At 37.7% G+C, this 27,115-nt stretch overlaps 1 protein-coding gene across 3 annotated transcripts; it reads right to left on the bottom strand.

Annotated features, from left to right (window-relative positions):
- Positions 1 to 319: 319 nt before the first annotated feature.
- Positions 320 to 27,115, bottom strand: TRMT11 (tRNA methyltransferase 11 homolog). Of its 3 annotated transcripts, XM_026845588.1 has the most exons (12): positions 27,025 to 27,115; positions 26,218 to 26,291; positions 22,523 to 22,604; positions 22,336 to 22,428; positions 21,000 to 21,134; positions 19,167 to 19,323; positions 14,999 to 15,079; positions 14,161 to 14,325; positions 12,697 to 12,769; positions 11,851 to 11,982; positions 8,408 to 8,528; positions 320 to 904 (listed from the first exon to the last, which is right to left on the bottom strand). In XM_026845588.1, the coding sequence occupies exons 2-12, from the start codon at positions 26,253 to 26,255 to the stop codon at positions 773 to 775; spliced, it is 1,209 nt and encodes a 402-aa protein (XP_026701389.1). In that variant the 5' UTR covers positions 26,256 to 26,291; positions 27,025 to 27,115; the 3' UTR covers positions 320 to 772. The 3 variants fall into 3 exon arrangements, with proteins under 3 accessions (XP_026701389.1, XP_026701390.1, XP_026701391.1); XM_026845589.1 differs by lacking the exon at positions 27,025 to 27,115 and having other exon boundaries at positions 26,211 to 26,283; XM_026845590.1 differs by lacking the exons at positions 26,218 to 26,291; positions 27,025 to 27,115 and adding an exon at positions 25,608 to 25,703.

Here is a 27,115-nt window from a genome sequence, read left to right as displayed (position 1 = left end):
AAAAAATTTCAGACAGTTGGCTTGACCAAGAGTCAAGGTTTAGGAATGCAAAAGCAAATCCAAGGTACAGATGAGCTTCAGATGTGGACAGGTTTCACAGGGTTTAATAAGCTCTCCAAAGTTTCAGAGTTTCTCGTGTCACAGAGGCTTTTTTGGGGGAAGGGGGGTGTGTGGTGTGGTAGGGGTGCAGGGTGTGCACGCGTGCCGTTGTTGCTTTGTGGTTTTTGTTTGTTTTTTGTTTGTTTTAAACACTTCTGGTCTCAGGCAGATCAACTAGAATTCAAACAAGCAGTTATTGCATGCAACAATTAAAAAGAACTCACAACAATCTTTTGTTTTATTGTATACCATTTACAAAAAAAAAAAACCAAATGAAAATGATCTTCTTAATAAGCAATCCTTGATCACCACCACGTATTTCTAAAACAGCCAGATGTTCACAGTTTAAGAAGCCAAATAATACTACTACTTTTTTTGTAAACATTAATGGTGAAAGAACAATAATAATAGTTTTAGTCAATCATCATTAGTACTTGAAAGTACAAATATAAATTAAATAAGGCTCAAAAAACTTGTACAATAAAATCTGCTATAAACAAAGCTAATTAAAAAGAACTGCTCTCAACCTGTGTTGTGGGTTTCATCTTGTTTTAAAATTAAAAGCAGTATTTATTTTTCTGAAGCATCCAAATGAATGTTCATATCCAGATGTCCTTACAAAGAAACACAATCTTCATTCTTTCCTCATTTTTTAATCTGTTTATATTATATTTTACTTCTGATTGTCTTTTTCTTCCTTCGCAATCCTCTTTGTCACACCACTGAAATACTTCTCACGAAAAGAATTGTGTCCCCTGTATGGCATGTATTGACCATCCAACAAGTGAGAATTCTGATCTTGATCCTGCATGGTATCAAAATGCAAGCATTAGATTGTACAGTGGTATGTTCAGCATGTATTGCCATTGGTTTACCACCAGACTTTTTCAAACCATTACAAGCAAGAGTAAAGTTGTTGAGTTTTTTTACAATTTAATTGTAAACATTTAAGTCACTAGATTAAAGAATTTCAAAAATAGAATGCTAAGGTTTCCATTAGAATTAACAAGAACATATACATCCTACTGCAAAGTCTTAACATTTAACAGAAATCAAAATCCATACGCAATGGATTTGACATTGATCAAATACAAGATGTAAGCAGACAAGGATTGTTTGTTGCTGGTTTTGTTGTTTAGGTTGTTGGGTTTCTTATGTACTCATTCAAATTTTCATTATTCTACTCTGTACAGCAAAATGATGCAAGTTGTCAGTACCAGACATCTGAAGTTTTTAACAGTGTTGCATCACTGGAATATCTCAGCTAACATCACCAGAATTCAACCCTTGCATGAATGAATGAGAGCACAGGTACTACACCACACAGACTTTATTGATAAAGGAAAATATAAAGCTTAGTTTCCAAAAAAAAAATACCGCCTGGAGAATTCAATTACTGAGACGTTTGTGGAACACAAATACAAATAGAAGGGGAACACAAATGACTAAAATGAGTTCCTACAGTTACTGAAGCACAGAGGATTTTTCACATGCAGTATTCACATGCTTCTGAAAGTTAAAGTTGACACAGTAAATCCCTACACATAATACCTATTTGACATTAGCGAAGAACATAGTTTAGAAAGTTGGTCCATTATCTATACAAAGGTTTAGTTCCTTGTGTACACTGTGGCTTTATACAATTCAGATACTTGTCAACTAGTGTTATCAATACTGTAAGATAAACAACAACACATCAAACTAATCTGAGTGCTAAAGAAAACTGATGGCAACTTTTAAAAAAAAACAGTTTTACACTGATGGTTGGTGTCAGTTTATTATGCTCAGTAGCAAGACGGAACTGAGATAAGCAGACTCAAGCAGAACAACTGAACTGTGCAAAGAGAAAATAAGAACAAGCATATGACAGAACTCAACCTCTATTCCACTAAATGTTTCTCCTCAAATCCTCATTGTTATAATTTCTTTTAAGTAATGTGGCAACATACAGATTGGTTCATTACTTAAGTTTACAGTTCAGAGTTATTTGCTCATATTTGAAATTAAGGTTACTGTGGAATGCTTTAGCATAAGTAGGATAGTAGGAACATGGAAATAGATTTAAATAAATATTTTCACACTACAAAAGTATTAAAATGCAAGGATGAACTGAATCCTAGTGAACAATCTCCCCCTTCAGCTATTTTGTAGCCTTTCCAGGCTTTCACCTAGCAAGATCAACACCTCGTCTTGTTCTGGAAATTCTAATATGCATTCTAATGGAGTGAGACAAAAGGTTTTTCAACACAGCAAGATGTTTGCAGGCATATACAAGTGCCCTCTTCTGGACACAATGAGATACTCCTATGAAGTAGTTCTCATCTGCTACCCTAGCAGTTACCAGTAGCATGCCACTGGCTTAAATTAACTTGTTAAATGTTAAGTGGATATCCATGTGGATATCTAACATGTAAAGCATGTACACCAGTAGCAGCAGATCAGTTCTATTTAAATACTGCACTGTTAGAAAATGGCAGGAGAAAATGACCACAGTAAACCCACTGCAGATGCATTACTATTTATTGTCTTTTGGTCACCTGTGAGACACTGCCATCTCTTAAGACCATTCTCAGGCTAACGGGTTTTTAACATGTCCATGGAAAAAAAATACCATAGGCAGACAGGAAACAAGAAGGAATTAAAAGATGCTGCTCTCACAGCCAGCCTATACCTATTTCTCCAGGTCTCATAGACACTACTATTCTGAAGAAAAGTGTTTATTCTGAATTTGCAGGTCAGAAATACTTCTTTGACCTACCCATATCATATATTTTTATACCTTTGGGATGTGTTTTAATGATAATTCTACATAATTTGTTTATTTTGATAAATGAGTGGGCTATTAGACCTGTAAGGATAATGCTATATGGGTCAACACTATTTTAACATAAAAATTAATCCCCACAACCTCGAAGTAGTCACACATCTGTACACCATTCATCTTGCCTCCTTAAGTAACAAAATGCTGATTCAGAGTGAAGTGAGGAAGGAAGAAAGGAACTACCTCCTTCTACTCCCAAGATGGTTAGGGCAAAGAGAGGATATGATATGTAAGAGAACAAACTTCAAGTTAAACTCAGCTGTAAAAGAACCATCTGCATTCATCAAATGAAAAAGATTTGGTGTGTCACTCCACAACAGAACGTTTTTTGTAAATCCAGGCCTCATCAGAAGATATGCAAACCACTGCTCACTAGAAGAGAGGAGATCTACAGTCTGGGAGAGCCTATAAAGGAAGCTCCTGACCCACATCACAATAATTCCAGTTTAAGAGCTTCCATTCCGTACCTCTCCCCTGAGGTACTGCCCAATAAAGATGGCAACCGTTTTAAAGAAAAATAACAGATTGGTAATTGCTTCTTAAAAAAGGGAAGAGAAAATAAGAAATCCTATACTACCTGGAGATGCCACTCACTGTTGACATTTACTAGTCAAAACAGTTCTGTGGGCAGCATGAGAACTGAACAAAGTAAAAGGAATTCTCAGATGTCAAAGACTAATAATTTCTGAACAAATTCTAACTTATGGTATTTTATATTTACATGGGGAGCTGAATCGGTACAAACTGAACACTAGAGATAGGCTGCATTTAACTCTACTGATATAAAAACCTGTCACAAATAATCTTCATGAAACAATTTGCTGTGACTATTTAGAATTTGCCTGGGCATCAGGCACCAGCTCATTTCAGTAAGGAAGCCAGTCAAGCATCCTCAGTTAAGCACTATCTTGAGTAGCATAAATTGGTAGAATATGTACTCTAAATATCTGATAGAAATGTTTTGCAGTAAGAGAATGTTTCTTATGGAAGCAGGCAGTGTCAACTCTCCCTGAAGTGCATTAACTGTCCGGTGCAGTTAATATGGATGGTTTTGCCTTTCTCTTGCTTTTTAAAGCAAAAGGCTTAAATTCAGGGAATGGAGCTGAAGCACAGTGTCTTAAGGGAGAGAGTCTCCTTCTCTTAACATGACACACTGGAAGAGGAATAAGGAGTACTGCTTGCAATATACAACTGCATCTAGGAATGACTAGCTTTTTTCACTTACTTCCTTTGAAAAAAACTGTACATAGTTTTCAAGGCATAAAGTTTGCAATTGGTTATTCAACACAGAACAGTGAGACTTCCCAAGTAAGAATTTCCAAGACTGATCAGCATGGATCAGCCTACTTGGCACTAAGTCAGCTGTTTCCCCAGTCTGCCAGCACTACCGAGACAAAGACTTCCTCCTTTATTTGTAAAAGTCAGAACTGAAGATGTTCATTAGTCTCTGGTCATTCTTTATCATCATCCTTGGTTCTCTCACTGAATAATTTAAGTTCTCAAAACAGCAGACTAGCTGCAAACAACAGTCATCACATAAAACTTTTACTCTGAAACATTCTACAATGACTTCCCATGGCAACTGAAAACCAGCAAAGCTCTTGTCAAAGTGCATGCTACCAAACTTCTTTTAGCTAATTTGAGTTTTCAACTCAATACTTATTTGTTCTAAAGACAACACTAAAAAAGGTGTTACAGATCTCCAATAAATAGAGGTAGAAGAAAGAGGAGGAAAGTTAAAGATAACAAGAAAGCTCTGTTTTTCTTTAAAACTTGGTGAATATTAGGTGATATTCTAAAAGTTTTTATGAATCTAGCATGCCTCAGTTCAGCCCCAGGGTAATTACCCACATCCAGTTTTTGTTTAAAAAAAAATCTTCCTAGCCTTATCACAGCTTCCTACCACTCTACATCTGGTGCTGGACAGTAGCTATAGAAACCACTTGTACTAATGTTATACAGCTATAAACAACACAGAGCAGTTTCCAAATCAGGGACAACAGGGTCATATCCAGTAACAGACACCGTGAAATTCAGTAAGAAAAAAAATCTACACCAGTAATCACTCTGAAGGAGCTGTGACACATGGAAATGCTAGACCCATTCAGTGTACTGGATTTGTATGCCCAATGCTCCAGAGTCTTCTCATGGGCAGTCATATGTTCAGAGTTCATCCTTCAGTTTTCTGTTTCATCTTGCTACATAATTTCTAGGTGTCTCTCTTAACCCTTGTCAAATACAGATCCCCCCTCCAATATTGTTTTTAAGAAGTCCTGATTAAAAACTTCAAAACTAGGTAGCATTTACCAGCCAAGTAGATACCATATATTTCTGTAAGATGGCCAGCAGAGGAATGAAACAGGTAATTCAGCAATAGCTGAAATAATTCGGTCTGGGGAAATCAACAAGTCTCAGAAAACAGAAAGCTAGAGGTACTGTTGTAAAGAAAGGGAACACCAAACGACCCTACAGTTAAACACTGTTATTAAGTCCACCCCTCTGAAAACAGTTGATGACCAGATAGACATTCCCAAGAACCCTTGTGGTAATAATGCTGTAAGTTTTTATACTCCAATTTTCCTACTGATTTATTTCTTACTGAACCACTTACCAGTTATTTGACATTTATATAAGAAATAATGACAACAATTCAGATCTAGGTGACACAGATTGAGACCTTTCAGCCTTACATAACTATATTTTTAAAGGCTTTTGAAAAATAAACTGGCACAATGGAAGGTACATTTTCATTTCACTCGATTCAGGCTGGAAGAATTAGTTCAAACCTCCTCTGACCTAAAGCTGGGCTCCTACTAGATCACAGTCGACAGACATTACAACATGAATCTACTCAGCCAACAGCTTCTCATTCTTGCACTACCATTGTATTTCAGTTCTTACATATGAATGTCTACATTCTTTGAGAAGCTGAACTCGTGTTTTTACTGCTTAAAAAAATCCTCTTCCTTCACAATTCAATGAGGGTAGACTCACACATAGTCCTGCTTGCTATAATATCGATTAGAAAGTTTATTTTGGTTTAGGGAGATACTGGGGAGATCCATATCCATTTAATAACAGAAAGCACACTAATGTCCATAGAAAAAAGTAACACAACAGGCTAGTAAGCTCTCACCTTGTATCACTTCTGTTTTGTTCCTCTCCTGTTCCACACTCCGGTTCTTCACTTCTCTAATTCTTCTGCATTGACAGTTTCAGAAGACTAGAAGTCGCTAGCTGGCTACTGCTATCTGCTCTCTGCAACAACTGCCTTCATTCACTTATTATTACCATTATAAATTAAGACTGGGGAGGAGGGGAGTTACTAACGACCACCATGGCTGTCTTAAAAAAGCCTTAAATGTTAAAAACCCAACAACTCTTCTACTCGTATTGTGAACATGCTGGAACAGTCTATTCATATCAACACTGTGTTCAGTAAGAAATCTTTTCCAGTTGGCATGATTTAATCGTAAACTTAAATAGTACAGAATGAATGCTTACAAGACAGTGAGTTATATACCACCTTTTGTGTGTTTTTTAATCCAACATTTATGATATTCATGCTTATGATTAATTATAGTAGATCAATACTTCAGCTAGACCTATTCACTTTTTGCATTCACTTTGGTCTCCTTTATATTACAAGCACAGTCAAACTGCACTACCAGTTTCACATTCAGCAACTGATTGAATTCATCTCCAGTTAAGTGTTTAGAGTATTAATAGTGAAATCGAATTTGCTGTGAAATCTGCAATTCATTACTGGTGGCAAACACTGGGGAAACTGAAGGACTGCATAATGATGCTACCTGATTTGTAAAACTTCTTAGCCATTCGCAAGTACTACACTGAGCTGAATTAAAAGGCATTTGTGAGTGCTTGCTACAAACCAGTTTAGTAAAGCAGACAGGAACTGTCTGGAAACACAAATGCTTGTATATTCATAAAAATTCACTCTTTCATTTGGGAAAAGAAAAACGGCCAAAGCTCCAACTATTGAATCTGATCATATCTGGTGAGTCAGATGCATCCAATTCAAAGGTTTTTCAGGGTATTAAGACAGGAAAAAACATGTCCCAGGGAAGCAACACTGGGGTGGAGAAATCTTCAATAGTTAGAGACAAAACAAGAAGACCCTAAACCAAGCAGGCGCTAGCTAAAGGAGTCAATATGTATTTTGTTATTTGGACAAGTTTTGCATGATCAGAAATATTACATGGGTTCTGGTATCTTTAAATTATCTAAAAGACATCTGGAGTCCTGAGTGTAAGCACCTGCACAGTTTTATCTAAGCAGTAAGCCTGCCAACTAGACTCAGGTGCTCAGAGCTAAGCATTTCCAGACATGAACCTGTCAAAGCATGTGCTAAAGAACAGGTGATGCACAAAACAAGAATAACAAATGATGGAAGTCTATTTGCAGAAGGGTAGATATATTGTTTAAATTAGATCATGTTATCCTACACCACTGGCAGTAATAAAACTCCTGCAGAAAATTTCCGTGAACACCCTGAGACATACACGTCAAAAACTTTCATAATTTACCCTCCTTGCTTGCTGCTGGTGAAGCTGGCAGCTTCACATACAGTGTTTTAAAAAAATTCCAGTGTTGCCTGAGAATCTCAGTCATCATTAGCAGTACTGAAACCCTGATGTGTTCTTGGTGCAAGCACCATGCAGACACTGAAGTCTGACTGTACCTCCTATCATTTAAAATAGCTCTTCCAACTGATAAGGAATATACTAAAAACACTTGCTCACCCTTTGCGAGTGTTTTCATTAAGAATTTGTTTCACCTTCATTTAGCATCTAACAGTATTAGCAGAATACTAGTTAATATTAACACCATTAACAGAAGCAGCAAGAAGAGAAAGGAGACCTCAGTGCATTATTCTCTGGTCTAAATGCCTCAGGAGAGGCACTTAGCATGAACCAAACCAAAAAAAACAGCCAATGTACTTCACTGTACTTAGGTCACAGCTACAATATTATTTCAAAAGCTACAAAGTACCACTCTAAGAATGAAGTAGCAGAACTGACTACAGTTTATGTGTAGTGCAAGACTGACAAAGACATTCAGTATTTACTTGGGCATCAAATTACAGTTTGGAATCAATTGGAAGTTAGGCATCTAGGCAACTCTGCAGATGGGATTCACACAGTTAGGTTTTCCAAGAAATGCATAATGCAACTTTCACAAGTAACCTTAAGTTCAAAGACCTCGTTCAGACTATTAAGGGGCTTGCTCAGAATGAAAAGTTTATAAAAAACTGAGATGAAAAAGGAAAAGACCAAAACCAGAGTGATCCCTGAAATCACTACCCAATGTATTTTAAAGAAATGTAGCAATTTTACAAAAGCTCTAACTCTCATCATAAAAAAACTCAAGTGTGGTAGAAATAAGGATCAAATGCTGAATAGCACAAATTTTTCATGAATGCAATGGCTACTATTTTACACAATATAATCAGGAATTCAAGCTTACCTTGAATTCTTTCACCTTTTCCATGGTTATCAGGCGCCTTGATGTGTGGCTGGAAAGCATCTGTTCACAGTTGCTAATAAGTTCCAGGCACGGGTGGCGGGGAATGATCTCTTCTGTATATCTGGAAGGAATAAACATTCATAGAGCTGTAAGCTCATGAATTGGAAGATGTGCATCTGAAACAAAATTCACACAGATTCTTCACAAAATGGCTTACACTAGAAAGTTGCTGTGCACTTTCATTCAATTAAAGAAATTTAGGTGTTGGTGCTCCAGAGTTTTTACATCATATATTCCAATCATCTTGTGACATAAAATGTGTAGAATAAATTAAAACATCACAGTAAAGAGACCCACACACAGACTTTTTCTACACATATTTAAATTATATTAATGTATGTATAATAAGCCTGCCTATGTAATTTCAAGTACAAAATATCTCAGCCAATCGGGAGTAAAAGTTTATCCAATCAGAGCTGTGATTTTAAAAATGTATTCCACACTCACCATATATAAAAGTTGCAGGAACAAGAGATTTAAGCCCAGCTCCCTTAAAGGAGACCACTACACTCAAATTTCATATTGTATCATATTAAACCAGCTCTTATTAGACAGTGACATTCCTGGACTTCAGAATTTTGTGTCACAAATTTATCACACTGTAATTACTTTTTCTAAAGGGAAGAAAACAAATCCATTATCTTTTAACATCAAATGGTAGCAACAGTGACTTGCAGTTAAATCCTGTCTACAGAAGCAAGCAATTAGTGTTTTAAATGCCCCCATCTCATAAGCATGCCATTTTCTATAGACTCAGCTTTCTCTAGATTGCTTTCAATCCTTCTGTTTCTCCAAATGCTGAAAGAAGGATCTAAGGATTTAAGAGCTTTGCATGGGACTACAGGAGCAAGAAGTACTGACCTAGCTAAAAAGACAAATATGAGATCAGACATTCTTCCTGTCTACTGAAATATAGCTCAGTCACTGAGTCTTAGTTTTCGTAATAAGCTTTCCTGTAATAGTTACTACAACATAATACAGAAGATGGTATAGAGTATTGTCAGATTTCACATTAAATGCTTGCTCTTATGATTCCCCAATGCTTGGGGGTCAAAAGAAGTCAGACATTAAAAACAGAACTAAACAACTTTCACACTTATCACTCGAGCTTAAAAGATACAAAGGAGAAGCTTCGCATTTTTCCTGTAAAAAGTGAAATTTCTGAATGCACTTTACAAAATAAATGTATTGTTCTGGGAGAATGAGAAGTCAAATGTACACAGCTCAGAATAGGATCCATCTAGGTGCTGATAGAAATCTTGACATTTCTTAAAGATAATAGTGAACTGTTAAACAAGTAAGACAACATCAAATACAGACTTCTAAATTGGAAAAAAAAAACCCCAAACAGTACTGCCTCTTTGCATTGTTCCAAGACTTCCAGATCGCAAAACCACCTTTCAGTCACTTCTCATCTGTGGAATCAAGCCACTACTTCTGCCAGGTAAAGTCAGAACATGCTTTTGATAAAGGATAATCAAATTAATTCTCAGATTTTTTTTCTATTACACAAGACTTCTGATACATCTAGTATCACCAAACTGCCTCTTTCTCTTACAAAGGTAGGCACTTTGCCACAACATCTTAAAAGTTTCTCTTCATAACCATATAAAAGGCTGACTGCAAAGGAATTAAAAGAATTCAGACTCAACAATGATTTCAATGTCAGATTGAAAGAGTAAACTTTGGAGTGAGATGCTATCTTGCAGAGGGAGAGATCATTATCACTTTGTTAAAAAGCCTTGTCTGTTAGCATTAATGCATATATTTCCACATTCTTTCAGGTAAAACTTAGAACATTATCTAGTAAGAAATATAGTAGCAGTGGTTATAACAGACATTCATTTTAATCCAGTTAGTTTTAATTTAAGGTAATACACAGGGATCTCAAATAACACATGACCCTGATGGCAGGTGTTGCTAAGGGATATTTGGTAACACAATGTATTAGTAGACAGTCTCTTATCTGCTTTCCACATACTTGCTTTAATGTTTGTTCCTGTGTTCATCAGTAAATTGAAAATAAAGTGACTATCAGAATATTCTGTGCTAATATAGTGACTCTATTTCAATTCATAGCAGTATGTACAAATTCACTTTTTAAGAGGCAACCCAACTAGAGCTGGAGAGCACTGACCTTCCCAAAAAGCAACTGAAGTAGAACCAGACTGCAGCTCAGTTATCTAAAGTCAAACACTTTATACTGCTGTACTGATGAAGTGTGCTCTTACCAATGTTCAATGAGCAGACAAAAAGCTCTGGTGCCTTGACAAGCAGAATAAACTCAGTAATTCCAAACAGAGTTTATTGACATGGAAATCTAAGAATTCACAACTACACACGGTCTGTCAGGATTCTGTATGTACAGACAGACATTTTGAACAATTAGCTATAATACTGTTAATGGCAATTGTTTGTGAATAGTCTTACAAGAAAAAAAGCCTAAGAAAAAAAACCCCACACTAGCATTAACAAGAAAAGCTACTAATGCACTCTTCTGTTACAGAAGCATGTAACAGAAATGGCTCCTTTTGAATACCAAATTTTCAAAATAGCACTTAGTAATTATATGTAGGACTGCCACAAGCCATTTTCATGGTGAAACCAGGGACAATAACCACTTTATGTATCAGTATACTTTGCCTGTACATAGAAACACGTGACATTGTAGAAGCTACCTTCAGAGCACATCTACATCTGGAAAATACTTAGAAACAGCTACTGTACACCAACTCCCCACTTGACTGGGAAACAGTTTTGAAAAAGAAACAAACAAAAATCCTTCAAAACCGTATGTAAGAGATGCTGAAGTAAGGTAAGCAAACAGATGTCTTTCCTTTTAAACACAGTTCTAACCCCAGGTAGCACTACTGAGCAGACAGCATCCTGCAGTCTCTGCTGGCCTCTCTCGTCCTTAACAGGGCTGCTTCCCTACACATTCTGCCTCTCACTGCCATCTCTTGGTCATTTGACTTTTGATTTCTCAGAAGAAAGCTAAATTAATAGTGCCAAATCCCAAAGAGCCAAGAATGTTCTCTTACAGGACCCTGTCATGCACCTCTATCAACTACTCTAGAAACACATATTAATAAGAGCCTTGCTACTACTATCTTAGAACTCTATCTGCGCCTTTAATCTTCTAAGACTAAACCTCAACCTACTGGACATGTGAAGGCTTTTGTCAGGAATTATCTCCATCCAAAAACCTTATTTCAAAATCTGCCTTCCCTCATATGAAGTTTCAAAATATGAAGTCTGAGCATTACTCCTAAGTGCTAGTACTATGGAAGTTCCAGCTGTAGTATGCTCCAAAAAAAAAAAAGCACAGTGAGAACGTAGCACCCGTTCTGACACGCTACATACCAGAAATCAACAATACATACTCAGGCCTGTATATCGGCAGCCAGTAAACTAATCTTCCTCCCATCACCAGATACTCTGCCGCGAACTTCAACAGGTCAAAAAAGATGTCACTGAGATGATAACTAGATGAAACGAAGATGTGATTTTCTGTGCTAAACAAAAAATGTGCAAGTGTAAACATAAAAGCATAGGTAAAACCTGCATTTTTAATTAAAAAAAAACCAAAACAAAACAATTAACACACCCACACCCCTAAACCACAAAATAGCACTATCTTAGATTTGCAAAACTGCCTAGGACAATCCAAGAATATGACTTCCCAAATTCCCCCACTGTCTCTTCAGACTATCATCTTCAGTACTTGTGAAAGTCAAAGAATCACAAGTATGTTGAGAATAGTTATTTTGCACATCTTTCTTAAGGGCAACTTAGAGTGAAAGGCAGGAGACAAGGAAGGCTGGGCAGTGGAAAAGCCATGTGTTATCTCTGAAGAGAAAGGTGCAGTGGAAATCTAAGAGAGGTGGTTAAGGTGAAATAGAGGTATTCCATTCTAGACTGATTTTGAAGCTTGCAGGAACTCAAGAGAACTTTCTGAGAACAGGAAACACAAGGTAATGGTTCACAGAGACAAGAAATAGGATTTGAAATCTGAACACATGCAAATGATAAGCAGGGAGAACAAAACCAAGAGGATTTCAGGAAGTGTTTTGCAAACAGAACAAAAAGGGCTTTTCTTCTTTAATTATTATTACTATCATTTTTTTAAACTGCTAATAGCCAACCAAGAAATAATAAAGATTCTAAAACTGTGACTGGGTTTCCATTGAGACATTTATATTCTACAACAGACAAGACAGCTTACCTACCTTCTTTCAGCTGACTTAACCGTTTCCTTTTGTGAACCTGTTCTGCGAGTAGCTTCTCTGATACCATATGGTGCTATACAAAGCAAATGCATAATGCAGAGATGAGAACCTCATCCTTTGGCCAAATAATATACAATTATATTATGCATACACAACAGTGCACAAACAGTGGCTTATACAAAGGTTAAAAAAAATTTTTACAGAGTAAAAGTTGTTAAGGGTAATTTCTTCAGGATCTGTTAAAAACTTCTTGCTCCAAAAGGTTACTTTAAAACTGTTTCAAAGAAAGCCCTTCAGCTGTAAGAGGCTTCTAGTGGTCTAGATGTTTGCTACACTACAAAGGACAATGCTTTTCTGGTTTGTTCATTAAAAGATATTCCTTACACTTCCAACATGTGACAAATAATCCCACCCTCTTTTGTTTGACAGAAAAACATCTCCCCTATAGCACTTAGCAAACCTTTTTCAAAACTGAATTGTATATATCGGAATTTCTTGCCAACACATTACACAAATGTTAACTCTCACATAGACAGATAGGAAGAGCCAGAGATGGCTTTTCCTCATACATTTTTGCACATTTCTAACAGCATAATTACTTATTTCACTTTCAATACATTTGTTTTTGGAGACTTGTTTCAGCGTTATTGAAGCACCAATATCACCATTTTGAAAACGTGTAAGTCAGAACAGAGTTTGGAAATTGTCACAAGTCATATTATTAGTATATGCTGTCTTACTGACAAACAGGACAAATAAAAATTAGCAGGCAACTCACAAAAGAAAGTCACACTCCCTGTTCCTAATTAATATGAATGTGTCATCGTAAGAGCCAGCACTACAGATCAGAAATTGCTGTATCAAGGTCTTTTTATTTATTCCCTTAGCCTCTACTCCCTCTCGGGCATGACAAATGGTATTAAACACATAGGTTTCTAAAAAAGCAGAAGATCCTTTTAAACCACTAGTACTTCTAGTAGTTAAGTGTATCAGAAACGCATTTAAAATTTCTCTTTGGAAGCATTCCAGTAAGCACTTAACAGAAGTCCCCAGAAGTCCATCAGAGCTGCATGGCAGACTCCAGTGTGCTGCAGATGAAGTCCTAACAGCAGCACGAACCGTTCCGATGAGAAGTCCCTGTGCATCAATAAAGTCATGCCTTTACTGAATGAGACTTCTTCAAAGGATGATCTTCAGCTATATTGATTTCTACTGGCGAACATAATAGTCTCTCCATGGAAGAAAGGATTATCATCAGCTTTTTTACACATTTATAACTATCCTTAAAAGAAATGCAGAGATGTCAAATACAGATCCAATTTCCACAGTGCTGCTCTCAACGGTCATCTTTTGTAATACATAAACGGCTGATCTGAGAACTCAAGACATTAAATCAATGTACATAGACACAAGCAATAATCTTTGTCATTGTTATTAGGCAACAAAAAGCATTAACAAACTTACGATCTGTAATGATTGCATCAAACAGCATCCCTTTTCGCCATATTGGTCTTGAAGAATCAGAAACTAGTGCATCAAGGTAGTATTTCTCTAAACCATACTGTCGGAGATTAGCTCTGATGTTTTCATCTGGCCCTCTCCATTTCTGGTTTTTTCTGCTTGCCTTGCCTGGGTTGGGAGTCAGGGGCATGGGACGGGGAAAAAAAGCACACTCAACAACAAACTTTTATAGGAAAAGTTTTCATATACTCTATCACTTATTTTAAAGGAAAATAATTAAATGTCATATACAAAACCAGAGTTTATATCCTGCCTTATTTTACTCACTGTCACAAGTATTTGCAATAAACTTCACAAGTAGCAAGAAATATGAAAATACATGAGAAAAGTTCTGCTGTGCCACCTGCATAGGGTGTCACAGAACACATTTATAAAAACGTTCATTTGTAAGATGTTCTCACTATCCCTCAGTCATAATCCTGTCCAGTAAATCAGATATAATTTGCACTGCAGTTTTTCAGAGAAGAAAGAATGGGATTAGGTTTCCTGAGTTAGATTACGAGAAGCTTCAACATCACAGGCTAAGAAAGCATACAGCTGTTATAATTATTATTTTGAACTTTGTTTTGGTTTTCATTATTCCTTTTATTAAATATTTCCTACTTAAAAAATAAGATAATAGCTTAGCTAGGATATGTGTAAATTGGTCAATAAAACCAAGCATGACCAAATCCTGTGAAGATTAATATTGCTTTAAAATCCTTCAAGTATCCCCCATTACCATGGGTAGTCTTAAATTCCAGAGAGTTAGATTTCAGTGGCTTAGAAAAACATAACATACCTAATCCATGGATTGTGTTGTAATCTATATCAGTACCACACACATATGCTCCAAAGTGTGCCGAGGAGATTAGAAGGCCACCTACAAAGGGAAGAAAAGGAAAAAAAGCATAAACTGCTGTCATAAATGTTATCTGTGTTTGGATTTTTTGCTCAGGAACTTCAGGAGTTTACACCAGTAGCACACTAGACTCAAAGCTAGACCCAAGAAGAAAAAAAGAAAGAAAGAAAAAAAATATTAAAACTACCAACCAGTTAGAATCACTACACAACTATAATCAGAGGTAACAACATTAAATCCCTTGCTGCTATACCTGAGCTTCCCTATCTTGCTATGCCCTATGTCACTCCTTGTTTCTGGAGACTGTTCTACTTAGGAGTTTGTTTATGGTTTTCTGTATTTCAAGACAATAAGATCCTTTAATCATTATATGAACCAAAACTTTTAATTCTACTTTGCAAGCAGCAGAATTTTAAATTGTTGGCAAACAATTTGAAAACATCATCACCAAACAAATAGCAATTCTACCATGTCTGTTCTCAGTCTCCTTAACTGTGTCTAAAATCAATCTTGTTGTATAATGTGGCCATTCTCTGAGTAAGAAGTAATGGTCAAGAACCTTGTAAATATAAGTATCTTCAGTGTAAACAGCAATATAAAAAAGTTTCTGTAATTGTTTTGTAGTGTGAAACCTATATACAGATGCATTTTTTTTCTGTATGCTGCCTGTTTTGTCAGTACTTTTATTAGCATGCTAATCCTGCAATAAAACTTTTTTTTAATCACTACTGTTGTGATCTGCTTTCCTAATTAAAAAAAAAAAAACAACCAAAACAACCACAACTCTACCAAAAAGGTATGTGTGATTTCCCTTTGAAAGTGAGCAATGGTCAAATAGCCCACAGAAAAGAGCAAATGAGATTATCTCTTTAACATCTTTCAAATGAAAAAGAGGACCGATGGCAGAAGATTACCAAAGGCTGTGTTACTGAGTTGTTAGTAAGGAGGTATGTAGCTAAGAGAATAGTTTAAAACAGAACAGTGACTGAGAACAAGGCTGTGAACCCCACACTACTGATGTCAACTGCTTATGGATACAAACAGTCCTGCTAAAATAAAGGGGACAATTGCCGCAGGATGAAGAGTTGACCAGCACAGAGAACAATACGCAAGTTGGCTGTGTGGGTGACACCAGCTCTCCATTCACTGGCAGCACAGAGAGGAGAACCTCAGGAGGCTGCACTGCCCTGTGCCACCCACTCAGCACCAACAAGTCCCTAACATGCCCTGCGTGCACAGGTTGAAGATCCCATCTCGGGGCACTAGAAAACTCCTACATCATATGCTAATGAACTCTAACAAAACTGAAGGCGAGGGAGAAAGAAAAGGAAAAAAAAATTCCTCTGCTTTTTCTTGTGAAATGGATCAGGGAAAAACAAGGTTACTCACCCCAGAGGAGTCACCCATTTCCCTTCTTGGCTGCAATCCCTCAGAACAGATGGGCAGTACCTCCAGAGGGTCAAGACAAATTTAGCTAGCCCTGACCCCAAGTATGGCATACCACCCAGTCCTATAAAAAAAGTAAGAAGAAAGTACTTTGCCCATCTAAGAAAGTTTTTAATCACAGAGAAAAAGAAGTTAGGAAAACATGAACTTACAGCTTTTAATAAATCTCAGCTGGTACTAGCTCAATTGTGTTCACACAGAAGGTGCATGAATACTTACTTAAATATTCTAATATGGCCAGCCCTTTGACCTACTGTATCAAACAGATGTATACAAAGAGTTAATCAGAGAATTACTGTGTCCCCTGATGGCTATTAGCAGAATGATGATGGCACAGAACTTCATGCTTTTCTATCGTATACTATTTCCCCCACCTCTTCAGCACAGATGAGGGTCTGCATACAACTATCCTCCAGTATGTCAAAGAAAAAATTCACTTGCAATTATGCAGTATCATAAATTGGTAAAGGGAAAGTGGGGACAAACATCTTCCAAAGGTACACACAATAAGCTTACTGAGATAACCAGAACAGATGGTCTATGAGGAAGTATTCAGGTAAAAGACTTATTTTTTCAGAAACCTCCAGGCTTCCTTTTGCCCAACACCGAGGAAAGAATATCTAAACAGTTTATGGAAGTTACATCTTACAACTCAAAACCAATCCTGGCCATTCCAATTCTGCTTTACAGAAAAGGGGGATCAAGTCTCCTAAACCAGCCTGGTCTAAAGCACTTTTCATTCCAAGGACAAATTCCAATTGTCGACTCTTGCAGTCGTGTGGAAGACTTATGATTTGGCTAATCCAGCAAAACCAATTTGTTTCCAAGAAGGAAGCATCATTTTGCAAGGCTGTTCTAATGTGGTACTAGTCACCTTTTCAGGAAAAAAAACAAGCCAGGTATTAAAATTGCACCAATAAAGGAATCTGAACCGCAGTTTCTTCCAAGTGCTCCTCAAATCCTGAACATACATTCTTTTCCAAACTCATCAGCTCAAACCCAGTGCATCACTCTCAATTCTGAGCTATGCCCCCAAAATTCAAGTGGCAGGGCACTGTTACACTGACAATCTTGAAAATCCTCTAACAGACCTCAAGAGACTATTGAAATTCCTGGGGTTTACTCACCAAAAGTAGGTGCAAAAGCCACTGTTTAGTTGTTTAGTCATAAATACACAAACAGTGTGCCACCCAGCATTTCCAGTGTCCTTATGTACCTTTAATCTCCAGCCTGTATATTACAGTCTAGTGCAATAAAACCACAAAAATTGCAATTCAAATTATTAGGTGATTTGGGGAAAATTTTTTATATGTTACACTTTTGAACTGAAATAAGGCTTAACATTTATCTTGAATTTCCATAGCTTCACCACTTCTATGTGATTTTTCTTCCTCTACCCTTCCTTTTTTTCTTTTCTCCAACTTTCACTCCCAAGAGAATGAATGATCTGAGATATTTTTTTGTGATTTAGGTTTAGCAGATTTTTGTAAAAAGACACAAAACCATAAACACCAAAATGAAACAAACTGCTTAGAGATGATGTAGAGGAATTTCCTCAGCCTTTCAAAGAGTACTATCCATCTGCAAGGAACACAAGCACAAGGAGGAGGAGGAAATATCATAAGACATTATTATGGACACAAAAAATCAGGTCATACATGAAAAAAAATGTAAGACAAAAACATACAGTTCACTGAAGCCTTGTTTCTGAAAATATTATTTCCCTGGTCTGTTTTCTATTGTACAGAGAAGCAACATGCTGATAAGAATCTGTCTGACTAGCAACCCTTTAGCGTTGTCTTCTCTCGCCCTAACTTCTCTGCTGTGAATCCTCTTCATCCTCTCATAATGTAATTATTTTTAATCGTATCCATCTCATGCACAGTCTTCTTGATCAAAGTCTACCAAAATCCAGGTCAGAAACAGCCTTTGTTATGCTTTTGAAGAAACTAGTATAGGTACCTTAACACAATATACTCTTGTATGATTAAATGGTACAAGCTGACACAGCAGCTCTTCTATTTCACCTACAAAACAGCTGAGTTTCCCTTAGGTAAGAAATACTTCCATGCCACACACAGTAATATGTGGAACAAAAGCTCCCCCTCCTGGCTTAACTAAGAAAAGTTCAACTGGGGGTGAATACGTGGTGTGAAGAGTGTTATTCTAAAGACAAGACATGACGGTACGAGGAACTGATCACTATCGGATGCTATGACTTAAAGTCTTGCTATGTCATGTTATATAGCCATAAGTGCCCTTAGCATGCCTCTAAATAGCCACCTCCAAAAATGCTGCTTCTTGTATCATTCTGAAAGCAGCTGCAGGGAGTGCTCTAGCCAAATTTCAGTTCTTAGTCACTTTGGATCTTAAGCAGTCCATGACAAACATGAACTGATGTTTAAGTCACGTTACATAAAATAATACAGTGAAGGTAAGATTTATAAACAGTTTATATTACACTTCTGACATCTTCTGAAGTTGGTCTCCTTCCCCCAAAATCCCTTTCAAGTTAACAAGACATTTTATAATCACCATTTTGCTTTTCATACCATCTCAAATCTAAGTCGAGCACCAGAAGCCATTGTGCAAGGTAAAAGTGTGATGCAAGCAGTAACACAATCTCTCATTTTTTTCTGCCAGTAGAAAAAAAGAAAAATACCTGTTCCAACAAATGGATCATATACAACATCATTGGGTTTTACTCTCCCATGGTTTGCCATAATGAAAGACAGGCAGGCATCCATGCTTGTATTTCCAATAAAGTGTCTCTTTTTTACACTGTAGGACTCTATCAGTTCTCTTTGGCCATCTGCAATCTGTTGAAACATTTAAAATCACTGTCAGGTCTTAGATACAAGATATAAGCAGACAGGCTAACATACTTGTTTAAGTGACACCATCCAACAAACAGGTAACTCTTCATTTCATAACACATCACCTTGCTTTCTGCCATCTGAAAATATGACAGACTTCTTTGCAAGAAACAGATAACTTGGTTCAACACCTAAATAAATTCTTCAACACAGAGGTCAAAATTATATAAACTATTTAGAGGGAAAATTCTTGTGAAGAAATAACAATTAGAGCAACTTTGCTATTATTCTAGGTATCAGAAAAACACATCCTGGCAATTCAGAGTTAAAAGTATTTCAAAATTATGAATAGCAGAAATACATGTTAACATGTGCGTGCACATACACACACACATGCTTAAGGTCACACAGAACTTCCACTTTCACTGGCATTTCTGTCACACACAAAATCTAAATTTAGGATAGCAATGACCGATCAGAATTTACTGGAAAAACAAACAAAACCCAAATGCTACCACGTTTACATCAGACTTCCAAAACATGATGAAGAGGACCAAAGCAGTCTGGAAGAAAACATGCTCAAAAGCTCTTCCAACACTATCTCCCAGCTCCAGTCAACATCAGTCTTACTGGGTAAACAAAATACACCTGCCTAAATTTTAGGTTGGTTTACTCATTTTTAAACACTTCAGGAATCCAGCACAGATGGGACAACAGCTGCAGTGTTTTGCAGTATTGCCACAACCCAGGATGCTTTCACATTAATCGCAGTCATGGAGAATATTCACAGGTGCTAACAGAACACCTGGATCTCCAACCTCTCTGTACACAAGTTCTTGACCATAGCTGTACAACCTCAGCAAGGATACTCCCTCCTTCCAGCTGCCCTTGACCCAGGACACTGCAAGCACATATTCTCATCAGAGGCTGGTGTCATTCTGGAAAAATGTCCTTTGGGGAGTCACTTTTTCCTCACAAAAAATAAAAGACCAGATCAGACTTCCTCAGGATATCCTACAACCCAGCAGGTTTGGAGTGCATATACCCAACAGGAAAGAAAGTTTGTAGTAAAGACCTCAGATGAGAAGCTCTACATAGTTTTTGAACATGGTTCATATTGCGCAGCACTGCACTGTCATTGTCCCCTCAGGAGGGCATCTGCCGGTGGGCTGGACCTGCTGATGTCCAACACCTCAGGGGTCAGTATGGCCCTTTCTGTGGAGGTGCCCGTCATGATCACTTGAAGCACTTACACAATGCTCCAGCAGGGCTGGTGCAACTCAGCAGGGCCACAAACCATCTATAGCTCCTGATCTTTATTCGTGTTTGAAACAAGCTGCTGGTGCTTCTAGCTCCATCTGGGCCCGCAGTAATAATACATCACCATAGCTGTGCAGTCTTACTGCTGTCTTGAGTTCCCTTAGCAGAGAGCAATGTAAGGTGTGATCCCAGATACAACTTTGGTATTTTCCACCTCTACATTACTCAATTAATCTGCTTTTTCCTAGTCACAATAAGAACGTTAAAGACTTGCATCGGTGTACTATGCACTGACAGATTCAGCCATAATTATATTGTCTGCTTCCATTAAAACTCAACACAATTTTTTACACTTAAATTGACAAACACTTTCCTGAAAATACAAGCTCATAGCAACTGAAGTAAGCGTACTTACGCACCCATCTACCAAAATACAGATGAAGGGGGTCTTCTGGAACATTATTAGGATCCATTCCATAATCTTCCAAAATCCAGAATATGTGTTCTGGATTCTTTAAATTTACTTTTCCTTTGAATGGCAGAAATTCAAGGGCCTATACAATAAACAGCAAAAAATGACAGGGTCAAATTTTTTAAATACACACCCCACAACAAAATAAAAAGAAAACAACAAACTATAATTCCACTTGTGAGAAATGATAGATTACCACTAAAAGCATATTCTCAATTTTTGCTGGATTTTTGAAATGCCTTTCTTGTGAATAAAGATAACTCAAATGATTTAGGATTAGAAATCAGGAACCATAACATTTTTTATTAACTGAACAGAACCCACAGAATCACAGAACGGTTTGGGTTGGAAGGGACCTTAAAGATCACCTAGTTCCAACCCCCCTGCCACGGGCAGGGACACCTTCCACTAGACCAGGTTGCTCAAAGCCCCGAACAACCTGGCCTTGAACACTTCCAAACAGAGAAATCCACAACTTGTCTGGGAAGACTTTAGAGGAAATGAACTGTGCACATTAATTATGCAATTTTCAAGTTATAAAAACAACACTTATGACGAACAATGGGATTTAAAATTTCAGTGATGTGCAGCTACACCAATTTACATACTCAGCATTACTTCATGTACACAAAAACTTAAAATAGAGGAAAGGATATTTGCTATTTATACAGGTAATTTCAGTCTCTGTAAATGAAGTAAACAGGATAAATAGCTGCTAAAAACAGAATGTGGAAAAGCAAAAATTAACAGTAAGACAGCAAAATTTCCTAATTAAAATACTGATACAGTTAGGAAGAGAGCACAAGTGCAGACAAGAGCATAAGGACAGAACAGGAAATCAGCACACAATCCACAACTTGCAGCTGAAGTCACTGGGCTGGCTTGTTCCACATTCTGCAACAATAAATGCCTAATATGGAAATCAAATAACAGATTTCCTAAAAATCTAACGCTTAACTCTAGCCATCTGAATCTTACAGTTTTGAGCAATAAGCTTCAGTTTCCCCACACACTGGTACAAAATCGGCACTGATATTTGGTTTGTCTTTGTATATGTCTTACATGGTCTGTTTAGGAAAAAAAAAAAAAAGTAACGAATTCTGAGGAGAATGTTAATTCAGACACAGAGATCTCATTTAGAGATAAGACAGAAGCTGTAGACTGCTTTAAGATCTTCAGGAAACCCAAACTTAAATACACTCTAGACAACACTGATAGCATGGAATAAGAACAAGGTGAATAGATTAAATTAAATGTCAAAGTTTTCTTAAACAGATACTTACATCTATCTTTTTTATTTTCTGTGCTTGGGTCAGTGTTTTATTAAATGTATGAATATGTACTTTGTAAGTAGAGTCTGACTGTAGATATGGAAGCTGAAAAAAAGGTAAAGACACTTTCATTAGTACATCTGCAGTGCTATTCATTGGGATTAAGAAACCATATTATCCAGATTCTTTATATGCATACCATCTTGTCCATTGGATAGTCATTCAAAGATGTATAGAGTTCCCCTGCAGACCTTCCATGACCCCACAGTTCAAATACAGACCTGAAAGTATAAAGTTTTTAGAGTGCAGTCATTCAGGGAAAAACAAAACAAAACAAAACAAAAACCTTGCAGATACTCCTTTTAAACTTCTTGACCAATGCGTTTAGGCTTAGTTTTATGAAGTACTTAAGTGCATTATTTAACTCTTAGCACATGCTTAAGTTTTGTTGTAAAGGGACACCAGTTTAGGAATTAAAAACACATGTATTTCAGTGATGCTTTTTTGTTTGGTAACATATACTAAAAGGTAAATTTCAGTCTTAGTACCCCTGAATATCACCAGACCTTTTTCTGGCACACAGTGATACTAGCAAATGGGACAAAATTTACTTGCACCTATCTATTTGATGGGGAAGACAAAGGCTAGAAAAGGTCAAGAACAGACTTTTGAAGTGTTACGCTACCCTGGAGTAAAACAAATCACGAAACAGTAACATCTTATGTATGATGACATCATAAGATTTGGTTATGATATCTGTTATTTTCAGATGTTTAAAGACTATGCTGTCTTATGCTTTTTTTGTTTTGTTTCCATATTGCTGGCTGTAAGAAAAGCATTGCCTTGGAAGATAACTGATGCTGCTATAATGAAGGGCACACCACCACATCACAGACCTTTCCCCCAACATTCAAATATCCAAAGAATGGACTTTCTGTACGAAATTAAGAAATCTTTTTAGCACAGGAGTCCTAGTATCACTGCATATAGTGTCTGTCACTGCATATAATGCATTCACAACACACCATAAACACAGCCTTTAGGGATTAGTAGTGCCATGTAGTACCTCTTCAAAGATGATTCCTGAAAGAAAATGTTCAAAATGTTCAAAGGTTTAGCTCACTAAAGCAAAAATAAAAGGGAACTACATTTTATTAAGTGACAATAGCAGATACCAAGGCCCAGTGGTAAGCCATTTTGTTAAATTATTCCTTTCTTGAATAAATTATTTAAGGCTACATTTCTAAGCTGAAAAAAAAAAAGGGCATTTTTCACAGTGTCTAATTTTTTCCTAAAGCAGCTGTTTCTATCCACTGTGTCAGTCTGACCTCAGTGCCAAGGAAGGTCATGGAGTAGGTCACCTCAGGTGCCATTAAAAGTCATATAATGGACAAGCAGATGCTCAGGCCCAGTCAGCATGGGTTTATGAAAGGCAGGTCCTGCCTGACAAACTGATCTCCTTCTATAACACAGCAACTTGCTTATTGGATGAGGAAAAGGCTGTGGATGTTGTTTTCCTTGACTTTACCAAGGCCTTGGACACTGTTTCCCACAGCATTCTCCTGGTGAAATTGGCTGCTCATGGCTTGGATGGTCACGCACTTCGCTGGGTAAAAAACTGTCCGGATGGTTGAGCCCAAAGAATTGTGGTCTGGTTTTAAATCATTAAGCATTAAATCTGGTTGGTGGCTGGTCACGAGTGGTGTCTCCCAGGGCTCAGTTCTGAGGCCACTCCTGTTTAACATCTTTACTGATGATCTAGACAAGGGGATCGAGTGCATCCTCAGTCAGTTTGCAGATGACACCAGGTTGGGTGGGAGCGTTGATCTGCTCGAGGGCAGGGAGGCTCTGCAGAGAGACCTGGACAGGCTGGAGCCATGGGCTGAGGCCAACTGCAGGAGTTTCCATAAGGCCAAATGCCGGGGGCTGCCCTTGGGCCACAACAACCCCCAGCAGCGCTACAGGCTTGGGGAGGAGTGGCTGGAGAGCTGCCAGTCAGAGAGGGACCTGGGGGTGCTGATTGACAGCCGGCTGAACAGGAGCCAGCAGTGTGCCCAGGGGGCCAAGAAGGCCAATGGCATCCTGGCTTGTGTCAGCAATAGCGTGGCCAGCAGGGACAGGGAAGGGATCTGACCCCTGTACTCGGCACTGGTGAGGCTGCCCCTCGATTCCTGTGTTCCATTTTGGACCTCTCACTACAAAAAGGACATTAAATGACTTGAGCATGTCCAGAGAAGGGCAACGAAGCTGGTGCAGGGTCTGGAGCACAGGTCGTACGGGGAGCAGCTGAGGGAACTGGGGGTGTTTAGTCTGGAGAAGAGGAGGCTGAGGGGAGACCTCATCGCCCTCTACAGCTCCCTGAAAGGAGGTTGCAGAGAGCTGGGGATGAGTCTCTAACCAAGTAACAAGCGACAGGACAAGAGGGAATGGCCTCAAGTTGTGCCAGGGAAGGTTTAGACTGGATATTAGGAAGCATTTCTTTCCAGAAGGGGTTGTTAGGTGTTGGAATGGGCTGCCCAGGGAGGTGGTGGAGTCCCCATCCCTGGAGATGTTTTAAGAGTAGGTCTGACAGAGCACTGAGGGATATGGTGTAGTTGGGAACTGTCAGTGTTAGGTTAATGGTTGGACTGGATGATCTTCAAGGTCCTTTCCAACCTAGGCAGTTCTGTGTTTCTGTGTGAATTTAAACTGTCTTTCTAGATGGAGCAATGGAAATGCTGACAGCATAGACTGTACTAGAGAGAACCAAATATATCTGAATTTTATTCAATTGTTGAAGCTCCAGCAACACCACCTTCAGGCCTACTTCTTACTTCCACACTTACATAGATATTAAAAAAAACCCACAAAATGCTGGGGAGACTTTATTTAGATAATTTATGCTTCAGAGCTTTTAATATTCATTATCAGTGCAATGGAGATGCTCCAGCAATCTTACTCTAAAACTAACATATCTCCCCACAACCAGTAGCAGACCAGGAAAAACAGTGGGCCAGTTATGCTTTCTACATAAAATAAGCATACATTAGTTGAAAAAATATGGTGTATAGAACATCTGCATGCTGTTTTGTCATGTTTTATCTCCTTAGTTATCTACAGCTGCTTGAAGCACAGTACAGTTTATCCCCATTGGAAACATACTTATCATAAGGACAATTCTGTATGCATGGGGTTTCTTTAGGCAAGAGCATACAACCCAAGTTACTGTAGGTAAAACTGAATACCTGACACAAGAAGCACTCAAGAGGAACCATGCAACACTCTGCAGAGGTGCCCAAACTAACCTTGAATAGGACAGCACAGATAAGAGACATTGTCAGAGCGCCATACCACAGCTAAGCTGCTTCTTATCCTGAATCATATCTCTGGGGTATCTCTCAAGCATCATGGAAAGTATGTTATTCAGGCACATCTAAATAGGACCAAAAAACCATTGGAATAATAACTCTCTGGTATAATCCTGTGCTCCTGAATTTTGTAGGACCTCTGCTGCAGTGGTCTGAGGGCAACACAAAAAATCACTACTCTTCCCTTCCAAACTTGATTTTCAGTTTTTATGTATTACCTTTTTATCTTTTCATTCCATACACATTTTAAAACAAGTGACTAAATAAACATTATGCAAGACGACTAAAAAAAAAAAAATCAGTGACACTCCAAGACAAGCACTGGCTCTGCAGTGAAGAATGCAGTCTCAAAACCCTGTGTTGTTTGCACACTAAGTAAAGAGGATGGGCACGCTACATAATCAGTCCTACAGGCTCCAGTAACACCTCCCCAAGTCTAAGGTAAGCAGAGACTGTTTATTTTAAGACTCCACACAAAATTAGTATTTGCCACAATATAGCAGAACAATTTTCCACGATGTTATTATTTACATTTTTCACCTCTTACTTTGCACATACTGTCCGTTTCATTAGTCCTCTTGCCATCTCTTCTGAAGGAATATTGAGAATCCAAAATGGAGACTGAAATAAAGAGAAGATAAGTGATGCAAATACCTAGTTGGAGGAAGTCACATGAATTATATAAATACACAATTCTGTTCTATAAAAACAGAACATTCATATTAAAGATTAAAAAAAAAAAATCTGTTAACTGTACAGAGAACATGAGGATAAAACATTCAATCTGAGGTAAATCTGTATACTCAGCTTGAATGTCTGAGAAATTTTATTAGGTATTTCGTTTTCCCACCATATCTTTGACCTGGTAAATTATTATTATTTGTTTATGCTTCTCTAGATTATTCACCCTCTAAAGACTCAAAACATCTCATTACAACACAAGTAGTAACTAAAATCCAGTAACATTCCCTGACTAAGCATTGGGACCAGAACTGTAAAGCTTCCTAGTTTCACTCTTCCAGATATGCCCTCTTATCGATTTAGAAGCGAACACCAAATTTAAACTCCTGCTGAATATTTTCACGTTTAGCTATTCTGCATAGAAAGGAAAGCCTACCAGCAGGTGGCACTGCTTCTTTTCACACTCTTAAACGAAGACATACCAGGGTGCATTTTGTGCATTACGCAGTTCTGAATCTTTACTGAAATTGAGAATTGCTCATTTTTAGAAGATTCCTTATTTTCCTAAGAAACTTTAAAATGTATTCAGCTACCCACATACAATAAAAATACTATAAAGAACATATTTGTATACCATATGTGGACTCAAGTGAAATATTCGGTCACCACTTACATTTACACGGATTTCCTGCTCACTGCTGAATTGTCCACCACAAAGCGAGAGCAAAGACGTTATCTCCTAAAGTGACAATACAAAGGTTAGG

Source organism: Athene cunicularia, assembly GCF_003259725.1.
Source record: "Athene cunicularia isolate RWA chromosome 3 unlocalized genomic scaffold, athCun1 chr3_part1, whole genome shotgun sequence".
NCBI lineage: Eukaryota > Metazoa > Chordata > Aves > Strigiformes > Strigidae > Athene > Athene cunicularia.
This window is presented reverse-complemented; position numbering and strand designations above follow the sequence as displayed.